This window comes from Gorilla gorilla, chromosome 7 (assembly GCF_029281585.2).
Source record: "Gorilla gorilla gorilla isolate KB3781 chromosome 7, NHGRI_mGorGor1-v2.1_pri, whole genome shotgun sequence".
In the NCBI taxonomy this organism is placed as follows: domain Eukaryota; kingdom Metazoa; phylum Chordata; class Mammalia; order Primates; family Hominidae; genus Gorilla; species Gorilla gorilla.
In genome coordinates, this window is record NC_073231.2 from 71895702 (window position 1) to 71913934 (window position 18233).

An 18233-nucleotide genomic window follows, 5' to 3' on the forward strand; every position below is an offset into this window, starting at 1 on the left:
ATGAGCCCTCTGGCTGGCAGAAGGAGAGGAAACCTCTGTCTTGTCTTAGCAGAGTCCCAGCAGCTGGCCTTTGGGTGTGGCCTTGACTTCCCGGCTTGCGTTTTTACCACATGGTGCTGGCGCCACATGCCCTCCGCTGTGTCTGAGCAGAGCACCTGTTTCGTCTGACTCACGCCATCAGCGCGCAGACTCGCCCTGCTCTGACAGCGGCCCAGACCTCACACGGGCATACGTGTTACTCGCTAGCACGCGGATCTGTGTAATGACATGCCCCATGCACAGACCCGAGCCCCATCCTCTCCTCACAGTAGGTGTGGCCGCACGTCCCGACGCCGATCTGTGCAGTGCACCCTGGATACCTGCTGATGGGGCTGGGCTGGATTATGCCTCTGTGATCCAAATGTAAGCTTTTTTCATGCATAGTGAATTATTATTAAACGTTGTAAATGGATTTTTGAATACACATTTTAGTAGATGATCTTGTGTTATAACTACCAGCAAATAAATACCAAAACATTGTCTAACACTCTTCTTTGTTGTGAATAGACTGTGTAGAGTGAAACAAGGAAATAATAGCCATGGCGATATGTGTTTTCTCAACTGTGCTATATCTGTAACAAAAATGTGTGTTTTGTGGGAAATGGAGTGAAAAGCAAGGAGGACTCCTGCTCTCATAAACCCAGGTGCCTACATCCGAACAAACCCTCACATAGAGTAGCAAGCTTAGAAAACTGCCTCTGGCTTGTACTCCAGGTTCCAGTTTGTGTGTGGAGAAATCGAATATGTATTCATATTTTCCTCTCTCCTGCAAGTACAGTTCCATTAGCATAAGGATTCCTTTGAATTATTTTCTCTGTTTGACATTTAAATTAGTGACTGTTGGAAGAAATAAGAATAATCATTGAAATTAGCTTAGGAAATCTGTGAGTGCCCCACCTCACCCTCCAAACACACATACACTCTTGTTTTCTCATTCCAAGATTAAGAAGTTATGCAACCTGACAATGCACTTTTCTCTGACAAGTCTTGACATCACCACTGTTATTTTCTTTTTCACTTTTTTCCTCCAGCACCTGTTAGAAACAAGAGTAGGGTGATCTTCATGTGAATTTGTTCTTTCCTTATTCTTTTAGCAAAAGGTAGGGATAAAAGTCTGCAATGGACAGAGATGCTTTAAAATATGCTTGAAATTTTATATTTAAAATAAACCACCTGAAAGTATTTTTAGATTGAAGACCATACACAAAATAAACGTGTTTTTGCAGTTAGTAGACTGGGTTTTTAAAACTTTAATCAATCTATACTCATAATAATATCCTTCAATTTCTTTTTTAGCATTATACAGGAAACTGGCAGATACTGAGATGGATTTTAATGGCTTTATACTGATGAAAATAGCACCAAATAAAAGCAGGGGAATATTTGAAATAAAAATAATTGTCTCTAAAGACCCATACACCCTTTTTCCCATAAAAAAAGATGCACTGTAGTACATGAAAAGATAAGATCTCTTGTCAAAAGTGTGAGAGAATGTCCGGTGGTTCCAAATGACAGTTTACCTCTTGCCCCCCTTCTCTGCCAGAGTTCCTTTTTATCTTTGCAATCTTCCAGTTCTTCCGATCAGCTTGCCTTTAGAGGGCTACAAAGCATTTCTTTCAAGCCACCATAGCTAACACGGTGACATGAGTACTTATTTTGCACGCGGCCGCGCTGCCCCTGGCTTCGCGGAAGCCCTGAGTAGCGCAGCGCCCTCGCCGCACGCAAGGCTGCAGTCCCGCTCCAGGCCAGAGTCCCAGGAGAGCGTCCTCCGCGCTCACAGGCGCCTTTGTCTTCCCGCTTCCCCCTTCCTTTTTCAAAAGCCAAGAGGTAATTATTTGGTCTTTGTGCAAGGCAAACCTCTCCAGATGCCACTTCCAAATATAGGCTCTCATTAACACCAGAGGCTGGCCTGGTGTGGTGCAGGGCGGCCCTTCCTTCCCCTGGCGGACACTGTGTCCCCGCGCGCTGGCGCTGCACCACATCTGGAAGCCAGGCGGGCAGGGCAGAGACCCCAGCTCCTGCGCCCCTCCTAGCTCCCAGAGAGCGTGGATCGCGGGCGGGGCTCACCGAGCGAGGTTACCTCTCTTGAAAATACTTAAACACTTTTTTTCCTCTCCACTGAAATCTCGAAAAACAGCCCATTTTGAACCAGAATAATTTAGTCTGACAACAGATTCTTCCTCTGTTCACAGCTGTCCCAGAGGGAGGAGCTGAAATCTGAACCTCTCAGCTGTGATTGGATCTTTCTTGCAAAAGAGAGGAAAAAAAAACCCTCCCAGCCAAAACGGGCTCAGTTCGTAAAGGAGCCGGGCGACTTCAGAGGCGCCGGCCCGTCCTGAGCCGCACCTGAGCACGGCCCCTGCCCGAGCCTGGCCCGCCGCGATGCTGTAGGGACCGCCGTGTCCTCCCGCCGGACCGTTATCCGCGCCGGGCGCCCGCCAGACCCGCTGGCAAGATGCCGCGCTCCTTCCTGGTCAAGAAGCATTTCAACGCCTCCAAAAAGCCAAACTACAGCGAACTGGACACACATACAGGTAAAAAGAGAAAAATATATCTAGAACTACGTATCTAGAGCTTTGCAAATATGAATCTACGTATTACCCTTCAAATACCATTACAAAAGAGCCAAAGATTCAACTGTTTTCCTTTTAAACAGTGTCCTGAAAGGGAGCTTACATTCTTTTGATCATTTAGGGTGCGTTTTAATTCAAAACTTTTAAAAGTCTTGACTAACAAGGAAGATTTCATTCAAATCTCGCAGCTTCGTTTGCTAAAGCCTGTGTATACGTGCATAATGAGTATGTGAAAGATGAGCAACATAAGGGTTGAATTACTGCGTTTTTCATGCACTAAGTCTCCTTTCCTTTAGAAGGCGGCTTGATGCAGGCATATCTTTGTACTCACGGTCGTAATACACCTAAATAGCCCATACGTAACATGGAAAACAACTTTTCTGTATGTTTAAAAATAATGTTGAGGCTCTCCTTCCTCAGTGGGGACGGCGAAGGCACTGGCTTGGCTGCACTGTCTGACTGCAGAGCACCTATAGCTCCGTGCAGCTGTCAGCCTATGTGTGCATTAAGTACAGTAACTCCGTAGGTGCCAGGGTGGAAATGAAACATTTTACCAGTGTGTATGACCTCCTAAGTGGGTCTATCTTCTTCCTAAGAAAATCACGTGTGTGTTGCTAAATATCTTTCCAGTGTGTGTATGCTTGCGTGTGGATTTATTTTTAATAATTTTTGCCTTAATCTTCTCTCCCTCCCTTTTCTTTCCCAGTGATTATTTCCCCGTATCTCTATGAGAGTTACTCCATGCCTGTCATACCACAACCAGAGATCCTCAGCTCAGGAGCATACAGCCCCATCACTGTGTGGACTACCGCAGCTCCATTCCACGCCCAGCTACCCAATGGCCTCTCTCCTCTTTCCGGATACTCCTCATCTTTGGGGCGAGTGAGTCCCCCTCCTCCATCTGACACCTCCTCCAAGGACCACAGTGGCTCAGAAAGCCCCATTAGTGATGAAGAGGAAAGACTACAGTCCAAGCTTTCAGACCCCCATGCCATTGAAGCTGAAAAGTTTCAGTGCAATTTATGCAATAAGACCTATTCAACTTTTTCCGGGCTGGCCAAACATAAGCAGCTGCACTGCGATGCCCAGTCTAGAAAATCTTTCAGCTGTAAATACTGTGACAAGGAATATGTGAGCCTGGGCGCCCTGAAGATGCATATTCGGACCCACACATTACCTTGTGTTTGCAAGATCTGCGGCAAGGCGTTTTCCAGACCCTGGTTGCTTCAAGGACACATTAGAACTCACACGGGTAAGAGAAAAACCATAGGCAGGAATGTTACTCTGAGATACAATGAAGCCCTGGGCTGGCTGTTGGATTTGCATGAAGTTGTGACATAGTGCTTTTAATGATGGACAGTCATTGATAGCTACTTCCTGACTACTCAAAAAGTTGTTAGGGCACAAAGTGCTGCACTTCTTGCTAACAACCTCTGCTCCAGGGACTGCAAACAGCATGTAGACTTTGGAAAGTAGATTCAGAAGGTTTGGTCTCAAAGATCAGTTAGAAAATCAGGAAAGATGTGCTTGAATGTGTGTTCTGTGAAACTGCCCCCAGTAATCAGCAAATACAAATGTTGCTATCTTAATCAATTGATTTGGTTAATAGATGAAGGCTTTTCCTACAGTTTTCTGTTAGTTACATTCTTGCTCTGATATTTGTCACCCGTGGGTGACTTGGATAGTTGAAACTAAATTTACTTTGCCTCTCTTGCTTTGTTTGGGGATTTTTTGCTGCTTAATTCCTTATTCCTATCACAGAATTATTCTGCAGGGTATCATGGCACTTAGACCGCCTTAATCGTAGTACAGCAAGAGGGAATAGGGGAAATATTGGGAAATGTTGGGAGGTGCTCAACATTAGCTGCACCTGCTAAAGCAGAAAGCTTTAAGAAGTGAAAGTCCAAGAACTACGTAAATTATTTCTGTATGATTGGCAGCAGTAATAATATTCTGTGTATGATTTTTAAATGCAATATTCAAATTTATCTTAAAAAGTCAGGTATTTTTAAAAGTGTCTATTATGAGGGATTTTAATCAGGTTTTGCTGCTTCTCATCATTTAGGCAAAATGTGATTGACTTTTGTTAACATTATTTAACTTTTGTTTCCTCTAAAAACACTGACTGTCTTTCTTTTTTTCTCCCACTCCACCCCCAGGGGAGAAGCCTTTTTCTTGCCCTCACTGCAACAGAGCATTTGCAGACAGGTCAAACCTGAGGGCTCATCTGCAGACCCATTCTGATGTAAAGAAATACCAGTGCAAAAACTGCTCCAAAACCTTCTCCAGAATGTCTCTCCTGCACAAACATGAGGAATCTGGCTGCTGTGTAGCACACTGAGTGACGCAATCAATGTTTACTCGAACAGAATGCATTTCTTCACTCCGAAGCCAAATGACAAATAAAGTCCAAAGGCATTTTCTCCTGTGCTGACCGACCAAATAATATGTATAGACACACACACATATGCACACACACACACACACACACACACAGAGCTGCAAGAGCATGGAATTCATGTGTTTAAAGATAATCCTTTCCATGTGAAGTTTAAAATTAGTATATATTTGCTGATGGCTAGATTGAGAGAATAAAAGACAGTAACCTTTCTCTTCAAAGATAAAATGAAAAGCACATTGCATCTTTTCTTCCTAAAAAAATGCAAAGATTTACATTGCTGCCAAATCATTTCAACTGAAAAGAACAGTATTGCTTTGTAATAGAGTCTGTAATAGGATTTCCCATAGGAAGAGATCTGCCAGACGCGAACTCAGGTGCCTTAAAAAGTATTCCAAGTTTACTCCATTACGTGTCGGTTGTCTGGTTGCCATTGTTGAACTAAAGCCTTTTTTGATTACCTGTAGTGCTTTAAAGTATATTTTTAAAGGGGAGGAAAAAAATAACAAGAACAAAACACAGGAGAATGTATTAAAAGTATTTTTGTTTTGTTTTGTTTTTGCCAATTAACAGTATGTGCCTTGGGGGAGGAGGGAAAGATTAGCTTTGAACATTCCTGGCGCATGCTCCATTGCCTTACTATTTTAAAACATTTTAATAATTTTTTAAAATTAATTAAAGATGGGAATAAGTGCAAAAGAGGATTCTTACAAATTCATTAATGTACTTAAACTATTTCAAATGCATACCACAAATGCAATAATACAATACCCCTTCCAAGTGCCTTTTAAAATTGTATAGTTGATGAGTCAATGTAAATTTGTGTTTATTTTTATATGATTGAATGAGTTCTGTATGAAACTGAGATGTTGTCTATAGCTATGTCTATAAACAACCTGAAGACTTGTGAAATCAATGTTTCTTTTTTAAAAAACAATTTTCAAGGTTTTTTTTACAATAAACAGTTTTGATTTAAAATCTCTTGTTTGTATACTATTTTCAGAGACTTTACTTGCTTCATGATTAGTACCAAACCACTGTACAAAGAATTGTTTGTTAACAAGAAAAAAATGAATAATGCTTATTATGCATCTGAAGTGTTATTTTATGTGTTAGATTATAATAAAGTAAGCTGCTAGTATTATTTTTACTCAAGATAGTAGTGTCACATTCAGAAGAGACATGACGGTGGTTTGTTAGCATACCACTTTAACAAAAATCACACTTTCTGGGTGCAAAACTAGTTGTATTACTAATAGTTAAAAATACTTTTCAAAATTTTTCATGTTGACTTTATTAAGTTTGTTTTATGAAAACAAAAAATACAATCACTTTTATTACTACCTAGGCACTGTAACAGTTTAAGATTTTTAAAAGAAATATTATGTAAAGAGATATATGAGGGAAAAGAATACAAACTGCATGAAAAGACCAGGAGAAATGATTTACTATAAATTACACAAGTTGGAAAGTTAAACCATGCAAAGAAAACCCCGCATCTAGTAATATATAAAATAAGTGATGTGTTTGATAGGAACAGGTCAGTGAGCAGTGGAAATTACCTTTTAAGGTATTTGAACACGTTGGACAAGCCCACACCCAAACCTAATGTGTGCTGGAGAAAGTATAACATGACCATGCATTCATACACATATGCATGTGTAGATGCTAAATAAATGCATGTGTAGTAACTCACATGCAAAAATCCTAACCATCATAGGAACTGTGAAAGTTAACCAAATATGTATTTGAATTCAAACTCCTAAACCTATTAAAAGAAGAAGAGTTCCTGCTTCTGTTCATCACATCTCTCTGGTGATTTGATCAGAACTTGGAGAATCATCTTTTTCCTTTTAATATCTTTGTAATATTATACCAATAAATGCCAGAACCTGTATCTCAAAGACGTTGGTAGCAGGCCCCTAGCAAATGACCAACAATAAATACCAATACTATTCCCTTAATGTTCGCATTCCTTCCACTGTATGTTACATTTACATTTTCAGCCAACATATAAAAGGGGGTGCATTTGACTAAAAAAAGGCTTCAACTTAGTATTCTGCTTTAATTTTTTGACATTGCAATACTTTTTTTTAGAGGCAAAATTATTTGAAATAGCAGTTTATGGATATGAAAAAATGGCTGATAGCTTGACTGGAGCATTCTAAACTTATAAAAGTACCAATTTAGCTAAATGTATATGGTATAAAAATGATTGCCAATGATTGTCTAGAAGTTTCCAAGCCAGCTAGCATGTAGAAACATCTGGCAAGGGGAAGTGTGAGTGAGTCAAGCCTTCTTGGATGTTCTGGTTGGCTATCCCAGGAATCATATCTACTCCTGTTTCCCTTCCTCATTTGTAGGTCTACAGGCAAGTAGTGTCTTGGTGTCCAAAATCTAATCGGCTTTCTAAGACGAAAAGTCTATTCATTATTTAATTTCTTAGTGAAGAATTAGTAGTAATATTTTTGTAATTTATTTGACTTCATTCTCATCATTCTAATTTCATGTTTAAAATGTTTTACTTTCATTAAGGTATCATGGGTCTGAATTAAGGTAAGCAGATATTAAGACATTCTTTTCTTTTTTTTTGAGATGGAGTCTCGCTCTGTCACTTAGGCTGGAGTATGGTGGTGCAATCTCGGCTCGCTGCAACCTCCGCCTCCTGGGTTCAAGCAGTTCTCCTACCTCAGCCTCCTGAGTAGCTGGGATTACAGGTGCGCGCCACCACACCCAGCTAATTTTTTTTAAAATCCACACTACGTTTATTTTTTAAAGTTTTATTATGAAATAATTAGAGATTCACTCAAAGTTGGAATGATAGTAAGGAGAGGTCCAGTCCTGTGTACATTTCTGGCAATGCCTACATTTTAACAGAACTACAGTACAATATTAGAATCAGTAAACTGATATTGGTACAATGTGCATGTATAGCTCTGTGTCATTGTATCACATTTAGATTCCCATACCTAATACCACAATCAAGATACAGAACTATTCCATTATCACAAAGAACTGTTTCATATTACTCATTTATAGTCACCACTCTCCCAACTCCAATATCCCTAACCCTTAGCAACCATTAATTTCTTCTCAGTCTCTATAATTGTGTCATTTCAAGAATGTTACATAAATAGAATCATATAATATATAACCTTTTGATACTGGCTTTATTTCCTATTCAGCATAATGCCCTTTGAAAACCGTCCAAGTTGTTGCATATCAATAGTTCCTACTTTTTATTGCTGAGTAGTATTACATGGTATGATTGTGACACTGTTTAATCATTCACTTATCGTAGGACATTGTGGTTGTTTCAAGTTTTTTGCTACTACAAATAAAGATGCTATGAGCGATTACGCTCAGGTTTTTGTGTGGAAGTAAGTCGTCATCTCTCTGGGATAAGTGGTCAGGCATAAAACTGCTGAGTCATATGGTTTAAGTGTATGTTTAGTTTTAAAAGAAACTGCCAAATTATCTTCCAGAGTAGTGATATCACTTTACAATCCCATCATCAATGTATGAGAGATCTCGTTTCTCCACATTCTCACCAAAATTTGGAGTTGTCACTATGTTTTACTGTTTAGCTGTTTTAATAGATGTGTAGTGAAAACATCTCATTGAGGTCTTAATTCGCACTTCCTTGATGGCTAGTTTAACATCTTTTCATGAATTTGTCATCTGTATATCCTCTGAAGTGAAATGTCTCATCATGTCTTTTGTTCATTTTCAAATTAGATTGTTTGCTTTCTAATTGTTGAGCTGAGGAACTTGTTTTGTTTTGTTTTGTTTTTCCTTGACATTTCCTTGGTTTCTCTCTGTCATCCAGGTTGAACCGGCAGTGGCTATTACAGCTCACAGCAGCCTCCACTTCCCAAGCTTAAGGAATCCTCCTGTCCAGCCCCCCAAGTAGCCACACCAAGCTAATTTTTTACAACATTTTTTTTGTAGCAACAAAGTCTCACTCTGTTGCCCAGGCTAGTCTCGAACTCCTGGGCTCAAGTTATCCTCCTGCCTTGGCCTCCCAAAGTGCTGGGATTACAGGGGTGAGCCACTGTGCCCAGCTAGGCATTTTGTATATGTGCTAGACATGAGTTCCTGGTCAGATGCGCGATACACAAATATTTTCCCCCAGTCCGTAGCTTAGCTTCTCGTTCTATTAACAGGGTCTTTCCCAAAGCAAAAGTTTTTAATCTTTTATGAAGTCTATTTTATCTCTTTTTAAAAATCATCCTTTTGTCTATTTTATCTTTTTTTAAATCATCCTTTTGGTATCATGTCAAATAACTCTTCTCTAAACTCTAGGTCCCACAGATTTTCTCCTGTTTATTTTTCTCTAAGTTTTACAGTTTTACATTTTATATTTAGATTAATTATCCATTTTGAGTTGATTTTTGTACAGATACAAGGTTTAGATCAAGGTTTTTTGTCTTATAGATATCCAGCAGCTCCAGCACCATTTTTTTTTTTTTTTTGCCTTTTTCCACAGGTTCTGATCCAGCACCATTATTAAGGCTATTCTTCTTCCATTGAATTACTTTGGCGATGCTACTTGTGCTGAATCCATAAATCTCAGATCAAAATAGCCACTTTCAATATGATCCAGGTGATACATAATCTGATCAAACAACTCTTGCCCTTTGGCTTTTTTTGGCAAGTCCACACTTACATCAGTACCATCCAGAAGGGACACCTGACACGTGATGATGGACCTGGAATCTCCAGCTGCAGGAATATGTGTGGCAGCGCATTGTGCTTCTCGGAGTCATTCCTTCTCTGCATGTTTACCCATAGACCGACTCCCTAGTGTTCTACGGAAGAAACTCAGCATTTTTGTCACTGAGCTGGGGACGGCATGTCCCCGGTGATAGCGACCAGAGAGATGAAGAGCCGAGCAAGGCTGAGGAGGGGGCAGCTCCTCAGGAGACACCAAGAAATGGCACCCACAGCATGGCCACCTGCTCTAATCCCCAGAGGACCCTGACCTGCTGCCCATCCGCCCCTTAAAGCTCCCTCTCAGCTCCCTAATTTTTGTATTTTTAGTAGAGACAGGGTTTCACCATGTTGGTCAGGCTGGTCTTGAACTGCTGACCTCGTGATCCACCTGCCTGGGCCTCCCAAAGTGCTGGGATTATAGGCATGAGCCACTGCACCCGGCGTAAGATACATCTCAAGTAAATTTTTAGAGTTTTTAGAATTTTTACCAAGATCTTGCACTTGGTAAAAGTCTGCTCTCCTATATACATACATAAGACCAGAATCAAATGTCAATTACTTTGAAATACTTTACCAAATTCACCTCCTCTGGGAGCTTTATACCATTTATTTGATATCACTTACCTCATTATATCACAATCTTTTGTTAATGTCTTTTTCACTACACAAAACAACCTTAAAGCAGAAATTCCTATTACCCAGCCCACCATCTAGAACACAAATATCAACAAATGTTTGTTGAATGAATATACCAATAAAATGACAAAAATTGGTAAAAATTGCTCACATATCTAAAAGAAATTTATCATATTTCCCTTTATTGCATAGGATCGATAATTTCTGAGAGATCCTTGAAGCAAATTTACTGGTGTCTCCTAGTGATGACAGATCCCCAAAATAGATTGGATGTCCAAGAAAGTGAAGAAGTGGGGTAAATAGAGTGCGTATAGACAAGGTTTAATAAATATTTTGAAAGCCTGTGCTTGGGAAACTACGGTTTTAACAACATGTACATATGCACATAAGCATTCTCAGTATCGTTAATTTGTTTCATATAATCTAGGGCTCTGTGTTATAGTGAGGAAAGCACAAGTTCTTAAATCCAACAAATGCATTCATTGCATCACTGCCTCACCACTTGTTGTCTTTATGTCCTTACGCAAGTTATGTATCCGTTTCCTATTGTGTAAAATAGAAATAGAATCTCAGTATTATAAATAAAGTACTCAACAGTACTTTGCCTCATATATCATAATAATGAGCTCTCAATGTTATCATTAAATGTCCATACCTGCTCTCGTACAAGGAAACTGATATATTTGATCTTCTTCAATGGTTACAATTTATCTCTGAAGTTGGTATTTCATGAATAAGGATATTAAACTCAGAAAGGTTGGATAATGGGCCCAAAGTAACAAAGGTGGCAAGTTGCAAAACTGAAATACAAACCCAGAGTCTTTGGGCTGCAAAGACTTTGCATTTTCCATGGCACCAGGGGAGTGAGGAGGAGCTGCTGTACCACACTCAGCAAGAGATTTATACCTTGTAGGCACATAGCAGAGGTCTGTTGAAGAAGACTGTGGTCATGTGCTAAATATTCCAATGGTATATTTAAAACTACCGTCATTTAGGAGTTGTGCAAAGCACATAAAAAAATCTTAGCCATTTCCCAATTTCTTCTAGAAATCCTGTGAGCTCCACTCCCTGAGGCATCGGCCCACCCTGCCATGAAACCTCCCCATAGACCCTCAAGCTCTCCTGGTGCCCTTGAGCCTTTTCTGTAGGGCTGTTCTCAGTGGGGCTGGGAAGCAGCTGGTCTCCATCCTCCGTACATTAACACTTCATCTGCTGGAGGCCGCTGCTGCTCCCTCACACACCCACACTCTGCACCCGGCTTTTATCTCTTAGACTGAAAAGTCTTCCAAGCTAAACAATCATTTCTTTCACTACTAAAATGTGGACACTCTGGTGTAATGAGGCAATTATAACTTTGAAAAGTATAAGGCTTTTCTGGCTAAGATCCACATCTAAGGAGTTGTCCCTAGTTTAGATAGAAGCGAAACATGTTGAGCAAAATTAATTTGAGAATGAGTACTTTGTCATCTAGGAAAGCAACAATTTTCAAATAAGATAATTTTCTATCATTCTTGTCTTCTCATCAGACACAGGAGAAGAACTAATGTATTCCATCAACCTGAGATGGATCCATATGAAGGAAAAAACCCTCTGATTTAATTTTCAGCAATAAATGTGTAGTGGTAAATTTTACCACTACAAGAGTAAATCTATGGCTAAAGTTAGGGTTAGCACACAGCCCTCCAGGAAGTAATAATTACTGTGTGGAAGGCATGCATGTAAAAATCAACAAGCATGGCAACTTTTCCGTTGTGGCACTTGGCCAGACCCCCGAACAATGAGAGATTAGCAGAGGAAATGGCAGCGTATCCCTGTCCGCAGACTCCTAAGAGGCTGGGAGGTATTTATAGCCATGAGTAGGAGAGCTGCTGTGAGTAAAAGATGGGTGCATGTATACTTTCTTTACCAGTTCATCTACTTAAGCTCCTCTGGTTACAAGCATCAGTTTAATCCGTTTAGCACTTTCTTTTGAAAATATGTAGAGATAGTTGTGAGGCCCTTTGAATGATCACTAAGTAATTTTTGTAGACAGTGGCCGGGGGAAGGGCCTGTCATTCACTCGTTTCACCAGTTAGGACAGCAGAGAAGGATGTGACGATATTCTCCACGAATCTGTTCTGGGGCTTGAATCAACTGTCTCCCAGGTAAGGAGCAACACTTAATATGGTTCTTCTATATAGTTGGGAGGTAGCAATAGCTAATTCTAAGGAATGGAAAGGGAAGGCCTGGATTGAATAAAATAGTGATGTCTTCTCTGGCCAAAGGAAATGAATGCTAATTCTATTTCTTGTGAGTTCCAGCTTCTCTGCCCATACATCCTTCAGACCTATAGAGGTTTAAAGCTTTCCCGTATTGTGTGATAACTTTTTTTTTGTTTAATTTAGCAGAAAAGGCGATAATAGAAGGTATCGCCTTCAGTCGCACACAGCGGGAGAGCAGGGTGTCTGGAAGGTGCCTGCGCTCCACGTTTGCCGCTAGGAATGGGGACGGGGGGCCTGAAAACAGGATCCCCCGGAAGCCAGCGTCCTCTGCTCCTGCGCGCTCTGCAGGGCCCCCACCCGGATCCCGGATTCACAGAATAGTGCGCTGGGGCTGCTGCGATGTACTGCTCCGGTTTCCACTAGAGGCTTCTGGGCACCCTGGCTCGCCCTGCTCCACGAAGGCCAGAGAGGCTGGGCCGGACTCTCAGCAGTGACGCTTCTAAATGGGGTTTCTTTCTCCACTCCTCAAGGGCTACCCTCCGTAGTGACGCGGGCCTTGGGCCCCTGCAGACCAGGAACCTCTGACTTGTGCCTTGGACCCCGACGTTCCTCCTGCCGGTCTGGCGGTTCCTGGAGGCCTCCTGGGCTTCTGCCTGGAACATCTGAGGCAATTCCGGCCGAGAGCGCGGCTTCTGCGGGTCCTGCGCTGGAACCATCATTTTTCTTAAATGTTTGGAATTTTGCCAAAGGGATGTTACCTGATGCATTTTTCTCCAGTTCTCTGATTGCTTTTATTCATGTCATTTCATTTTATTCCTTTATTATGTATGAATATTAATGCAAATTTGAAAATAAGTTTCGTTGGGGGACATCGTTGTCTCCAAGTTGGTGACAAGCATCTCTTCCCTCTCTTTTAAATGCTTTTATTTCATAACACCTAAACAAGTCCAAAATGCAATAAAATAATAGATAATTAGGTAAATAAATAATAGATAATTACGCTTATTAGGAGGTCTGCCACCACCTCAGGTCGTGACTTCCAGGAGGTGGGCGGGAGGAGGCCTGCAGGACCATCGTGCCCTGGAGCTGCTGTTTCTTCCCTCCTCCGCCTGTGCTTGTCCAGTATGGGCTTCAGAGCTGCTCTGAACTCTGGTGGTGACTATAAATTATATGTCCTTGGGGATAAAGACATTCTTCTGAGTACCAGCCTAAAACACACAACTGATCCCTGATGAAGCCTTAGTGACCACTGGCCCCACTTCCCCATCGCTGTGGCAGGAATGAGGCTCGCATCCCAGCTGTGCCTTAGCCTGAGGGGTCAGAAGTAGAGCCCTGGCCCCCCTCCAGCTTCAGAGATTAGATGGTTTGAAGCAGCCTGTTGCCTCCAGAGAGGAGGAGAAGGGAGGCCCCAGAGGCCATGGGTTGCTCACCCATGGCAGGAAGGAAATCAGAGGAGCAAGGATAGGGTTGCCTCCGAGGTGATCAAACTTCAGCGACCATGGGAATCAGCTAGAGGGTGTGTTAAGGCAGGAATTGTTGGGTCCCACCCCCAATTTCTGAGTGAGAGGGTTTGTAATGGACCTGAGAATCTGCATTTCTAACCTGCTCCTGGGGGAAGATGGCACAGCCAGTGTGGGGACCACATTCTGAGAATAACAGAGTGGGAAGTTAGGAGCCAGGACTGAGCCTCTACTGTTGTAGTTAATGATGTGCTGTAAATCACAAGTTTTATACAACTTCAGAATCTCTTCTCTTTCTCCTCTTATTTATTGCATGCCTACTATTTGCCAATCAATCACTGTTAGGTAGTCAGTGAAAAGAAGGATTGAACAAGACCCTTTAGTGAAAAAAGAAAAAAACAGAAACTTTTTTTTTTTTTGAATGACTTTAAATTCTTTATCAAAGCCTTTTTTAAAAAAAGAGTCTACATCACAGGGGCTTTGAAAGAGTTTGAAATCAAGCTGAAAAGATATACTATAAAATGTGCAGGGATGGAAGGGGTGTGGAGTAGGGGCTCCCTTACATAATGAAAAACCTTTACATAATGAAAGAAATAAATTATAGCTTGCATAACTATGATGGTTTCTTTATAAAATTAAATTAAGTGAGGATCTGGCTTGTTTTTTGCATCTCAGGGTTTTGAATAATTTTCTTGAGTTCTAGGCTAAAATAAATGAACTTGTTTGCTGTAATGGGGCTTTTCCTGGGAGGATGAGCACTGATCAGCTACAGATTTTTCTCCATGAACACAGCCAGACAAGCCCCTCTTGGATTCTGCTTTTTAAATCAAAAGATGTAAAAGGATCTTTTGTGTTACTGCTTTCCTGAGGCAATAAAAAGGCAATAAAAAAGAATTAGAAGAAAAGATTAGTCTAAAACATAACTTTCAGATTTTTTACAATTTAGGAAAATCTCAACAGCTCCAGGGCTGAGTTGCCAGTGGGTGCTGGCTGGACCCAGGGCCAGGCGTGTGTGTCTCCAGGGGATGCCAGCTCCCACCACTGTTCACGCCAAGGATGAAACAGCCCAGGTAATTTTCCACAGAGGTGTCCTGATTGATTTCAAAGGCAGCCATTCTCTTCTTTTTAATTTGGAAAACCTTAAACAGGAAGAGTGCTGCATTTGTAATTGTCTTTCAGAAATTACTTTTGGGATGTTTGAAATAACAGTGGGCAAATATATAATATAATATACCATAATATAATATAATATAATATAATATAATATATAATATAATATAATATAATACATATACTATGTTTTTTTAAAAAAACAACTGGTGCAACCATGTTCTAATCCAGGCCATACTGGTTTTGTTATTTCAGCATAGCAGTTGGAAGAGCAGCGCTCTGTCCTCAGACTGGCCTTGTTTCAGGTTGCTGCCTTACCATGTATGTTATGAGGTGGGTAAGCTGCTCTCTGTCTCATCAGCTCTATGGTGGAGACAATTCCTGGACGCAGGTGAGTGGAGGAACTGATGACAAGCACATGCCATGGTGTCCTGCACAGTGGAGCGGAGCTTGGTGTTTTATTTTATTTTTTCCTTAAAGTTGAGCCTGGCTTTCTTTTTTTTTTGAGACGGAGTCTCACTCTGTCACCCAGGCTGGAGTGCAGTGGTGCATCTCTGCTCACTGCAAGTTCTGCCTCCCGGGTTCATGCCATTCTCCTGCCTCAGACTCCTGAGTAGCTGGGACTACAGGTGCCCGCCACCAAGCCTGGCTAATTTTTTGTATTTTTTTAGTAGAGACGGGGTTTCACCATGTTAGCCAGGATGGTCTCCATCTCCTGACCTTGTGATCCGCCCATCTTGGCCTCCCAAAGTGAGCCTGGCTTTCAATCCATACCTACTAACACTCAGAAGAAAGCTGAAATTGTACTTTTTACCTACTGAAAACATTGTCTTACCCCTGCCTACTAGAAAGAGGCATTCATTCTTCTCTCATCAGTCTCTCCTGCCTGCTCTTCATCATTGTTTAATACAAAACCACCTGACATTGGCATGATCAGAGAATCAGCCATGTCATTGTCATGGATTCGCGTGTGTAGATAGTATGCATGTACTATCATTGTCTCATTCAGCATGATCCAAAAAGCTGAAGAAGTCAGAATGATGTTTCTCCAATTTATAGACCACTAAAATACACAAATGTCTCTTCATCATCCAGTGAGTTTGACAAAACTTTTTACAATTTTGCCTTCTCTATAGTGCATTACATAATGTGTACACTATTGGGATACATAAACTACTTACGAAATCAGAAAAGAAATAAATATTTTTAAAAGCCCGAAGGACAGAGTTTTATATTTATCTCTTATTCTATGCCCAAAGCTTGAGTCATTATTCTCTTCTTATGAACTTTAGCTGTTATATGGGTTTATGTTACAGATAAAGTAATTTTTAAAAACAAAGAATCTTTTGTTCAATCAGGAGGGTTAAAAATGATATTTCAGAAGAGAAATGATTTAAAGAAGAGTTGAAAAGGAAGATTAGAACCAGGATTTCACCTATTTTGTTTATGAATACAATTTCCACTGACACCTGTGAATTCCACCTGCCAAAATTTTTGCCTGTGACTGGACATTTTACACAAAGACAGTAGGCTATGATAACTTCCTGACTCTTTTGTTGAAACTGAAACAAGGTTGTGCTGAGCATAGATGGATACCTCCAGGGGTCCTCCACAAGGATCAGGAAGTCAGTATTTATTTAGGAGCCAGAACACCCAAGTCAAGAGAAGGCATGGATGGTGGGGCTGGCCTCTGCCTGCCATTCAGAGGAGCCTGCTTGCCTGAGAATGCAAGGACCTTCCACCCATGGACCATGTGATCTGCTCCATCCTGCTCCCATGTCAAGCATATCTTTCCAAAAAGTGACTGAGCTGATACTGGAAGCAAACCCACTTTGTCTGACATTCCACACCCTTCAGTGTCCACCTCAGCTCTTTCTATTAGTTAACCCAGTTAATGCAGTCAAGTTTCAAATTCTTATCATTTATACAAGGAATGAGAAAAATGTGACTTGAACTTACTGTTATCTTGTTTTGCTCTCTTTCCCATAACAAGTAAATATATATATGTATGTATATATATATATACATATATACACACACACACACACACACACACACATATATAATTGGGCTTTTAGATTGGCCACTGCCCAACATTATCAGCCATGGGTCTTATTGAACAGAGGGTGGGACCCAAATCCCAACTTCATTCAGCTAGCTTATTTATGGGGGGGCATTGGATAAAATAAAAACTCAGTAAATTATGTCAAAACTTCAATATTGTTTCTAACTAGCCAAAGAGCTTTTGCTATCCAGTAATCATGAGATTATCTTTTGTCAATTACTAAGTAAATAAACACTCAAAAGCTGTAAAGAAGTTAAGAATTTATGTTTTTGGTGTTCTGTTTAATTTATTTGCTATCACAAATAACTTTTTTCTAAATATCTGAAAACTTCATGGGCAATTCATTGACCCAATATGGTTGGGAATGATATGTTCCCCAAAGATCTATAGATGTTCCAGCCCACAGAGGAAGGAGGGAGAAGCTTTACTCAAGGGTCAGTGGCTTCTAGAAAATGCAGAGAGGGCCTATCTTGGGATCGTGTGCAACATTCAAATAATCCTGGTCCAAACGTGAAATATCTGATATGGCTGTGGTTCTCGGCTGAGTACTTGATAAATTAATCTGAAGGAATGTCTGACCCATTGGCGCAACTCTAAGGCAAACATCAAGTTATGGGATCGGCAAGCATGCCTTTGCAGTGCTTTCATGGAAACCGCCTACCCAACTCTGTCAGCCAGGATACGAGGTGGCAGAGAAGCCTCAAAACAGAGTCCTGGCTTTCCATCTTTTTCTAGTATAGCAAAATAAAGTACTTTAAACAAAAATATTTTCTTAGCACATGGCCATAACGGCAATTTCTGTACATTGGTAAGATATTACTCACATCCATAAGCGTGTGTTTATTCCTTCATAAATAATGTTTTATTTTACATTTTTGTACACTCCAGAAATACCAAACAACTCATAGTTCCCTAAACAAACTAAACTCTTATATGTGCTGTACCTACTGCCTCAAATGCCCATCGTCCTCTTAATCCATCTAATTCCTACATAGTCTTGGAATCTCATTTCAACTGCCGCCTCTTCTAAGAATC

The 18233-nt window shown here is 40.8% G+C and overlaps 1 protein-coding gene across 4 annotated transcripts; it reads left to right on the top strand.

The window, feature by feature from the left end:
• The first annotated feature begins 264 nt into the window (after positions 1–264).
• On the top strand, positions 265–5988 carry SNAI2 (snail family transcriptional repressor 2). 4 transcript variants are annotated; one of them, XM_063709291.1, is made up of 4 exons: positions 265–402; positions 2232–2573; positions 3319–3864; positions 4772–5988. In XM_063709291.1, the coding sequence occupies exons 2-4, from the start codon at positions 2495–2497 to the stop codon at positions 4951–4953; spliced, it is 807 nt and encodes a 268-aa protein (XP_063565361.1). In that variant the 5' UTR covers positions 265–402; positions 2232–2494; the 3' UTR covers positions 4954–5988. The 4 variants fall into 4 exon arrangements, with proteins under 4 accessions (XP_063565361.1, XP_063565360.1, XP_004047038.1 ...); XM_063709290.1 differs by lacking the exon at positions 265–402 and adding an exon at positions 1719–1866; XM_063709289.1 differs by lacking the exon at positions 265–402 and adding an exon at positions 1889–2114.
• Positions 5989–18233: the final 12245 nt, after the last annotated feature.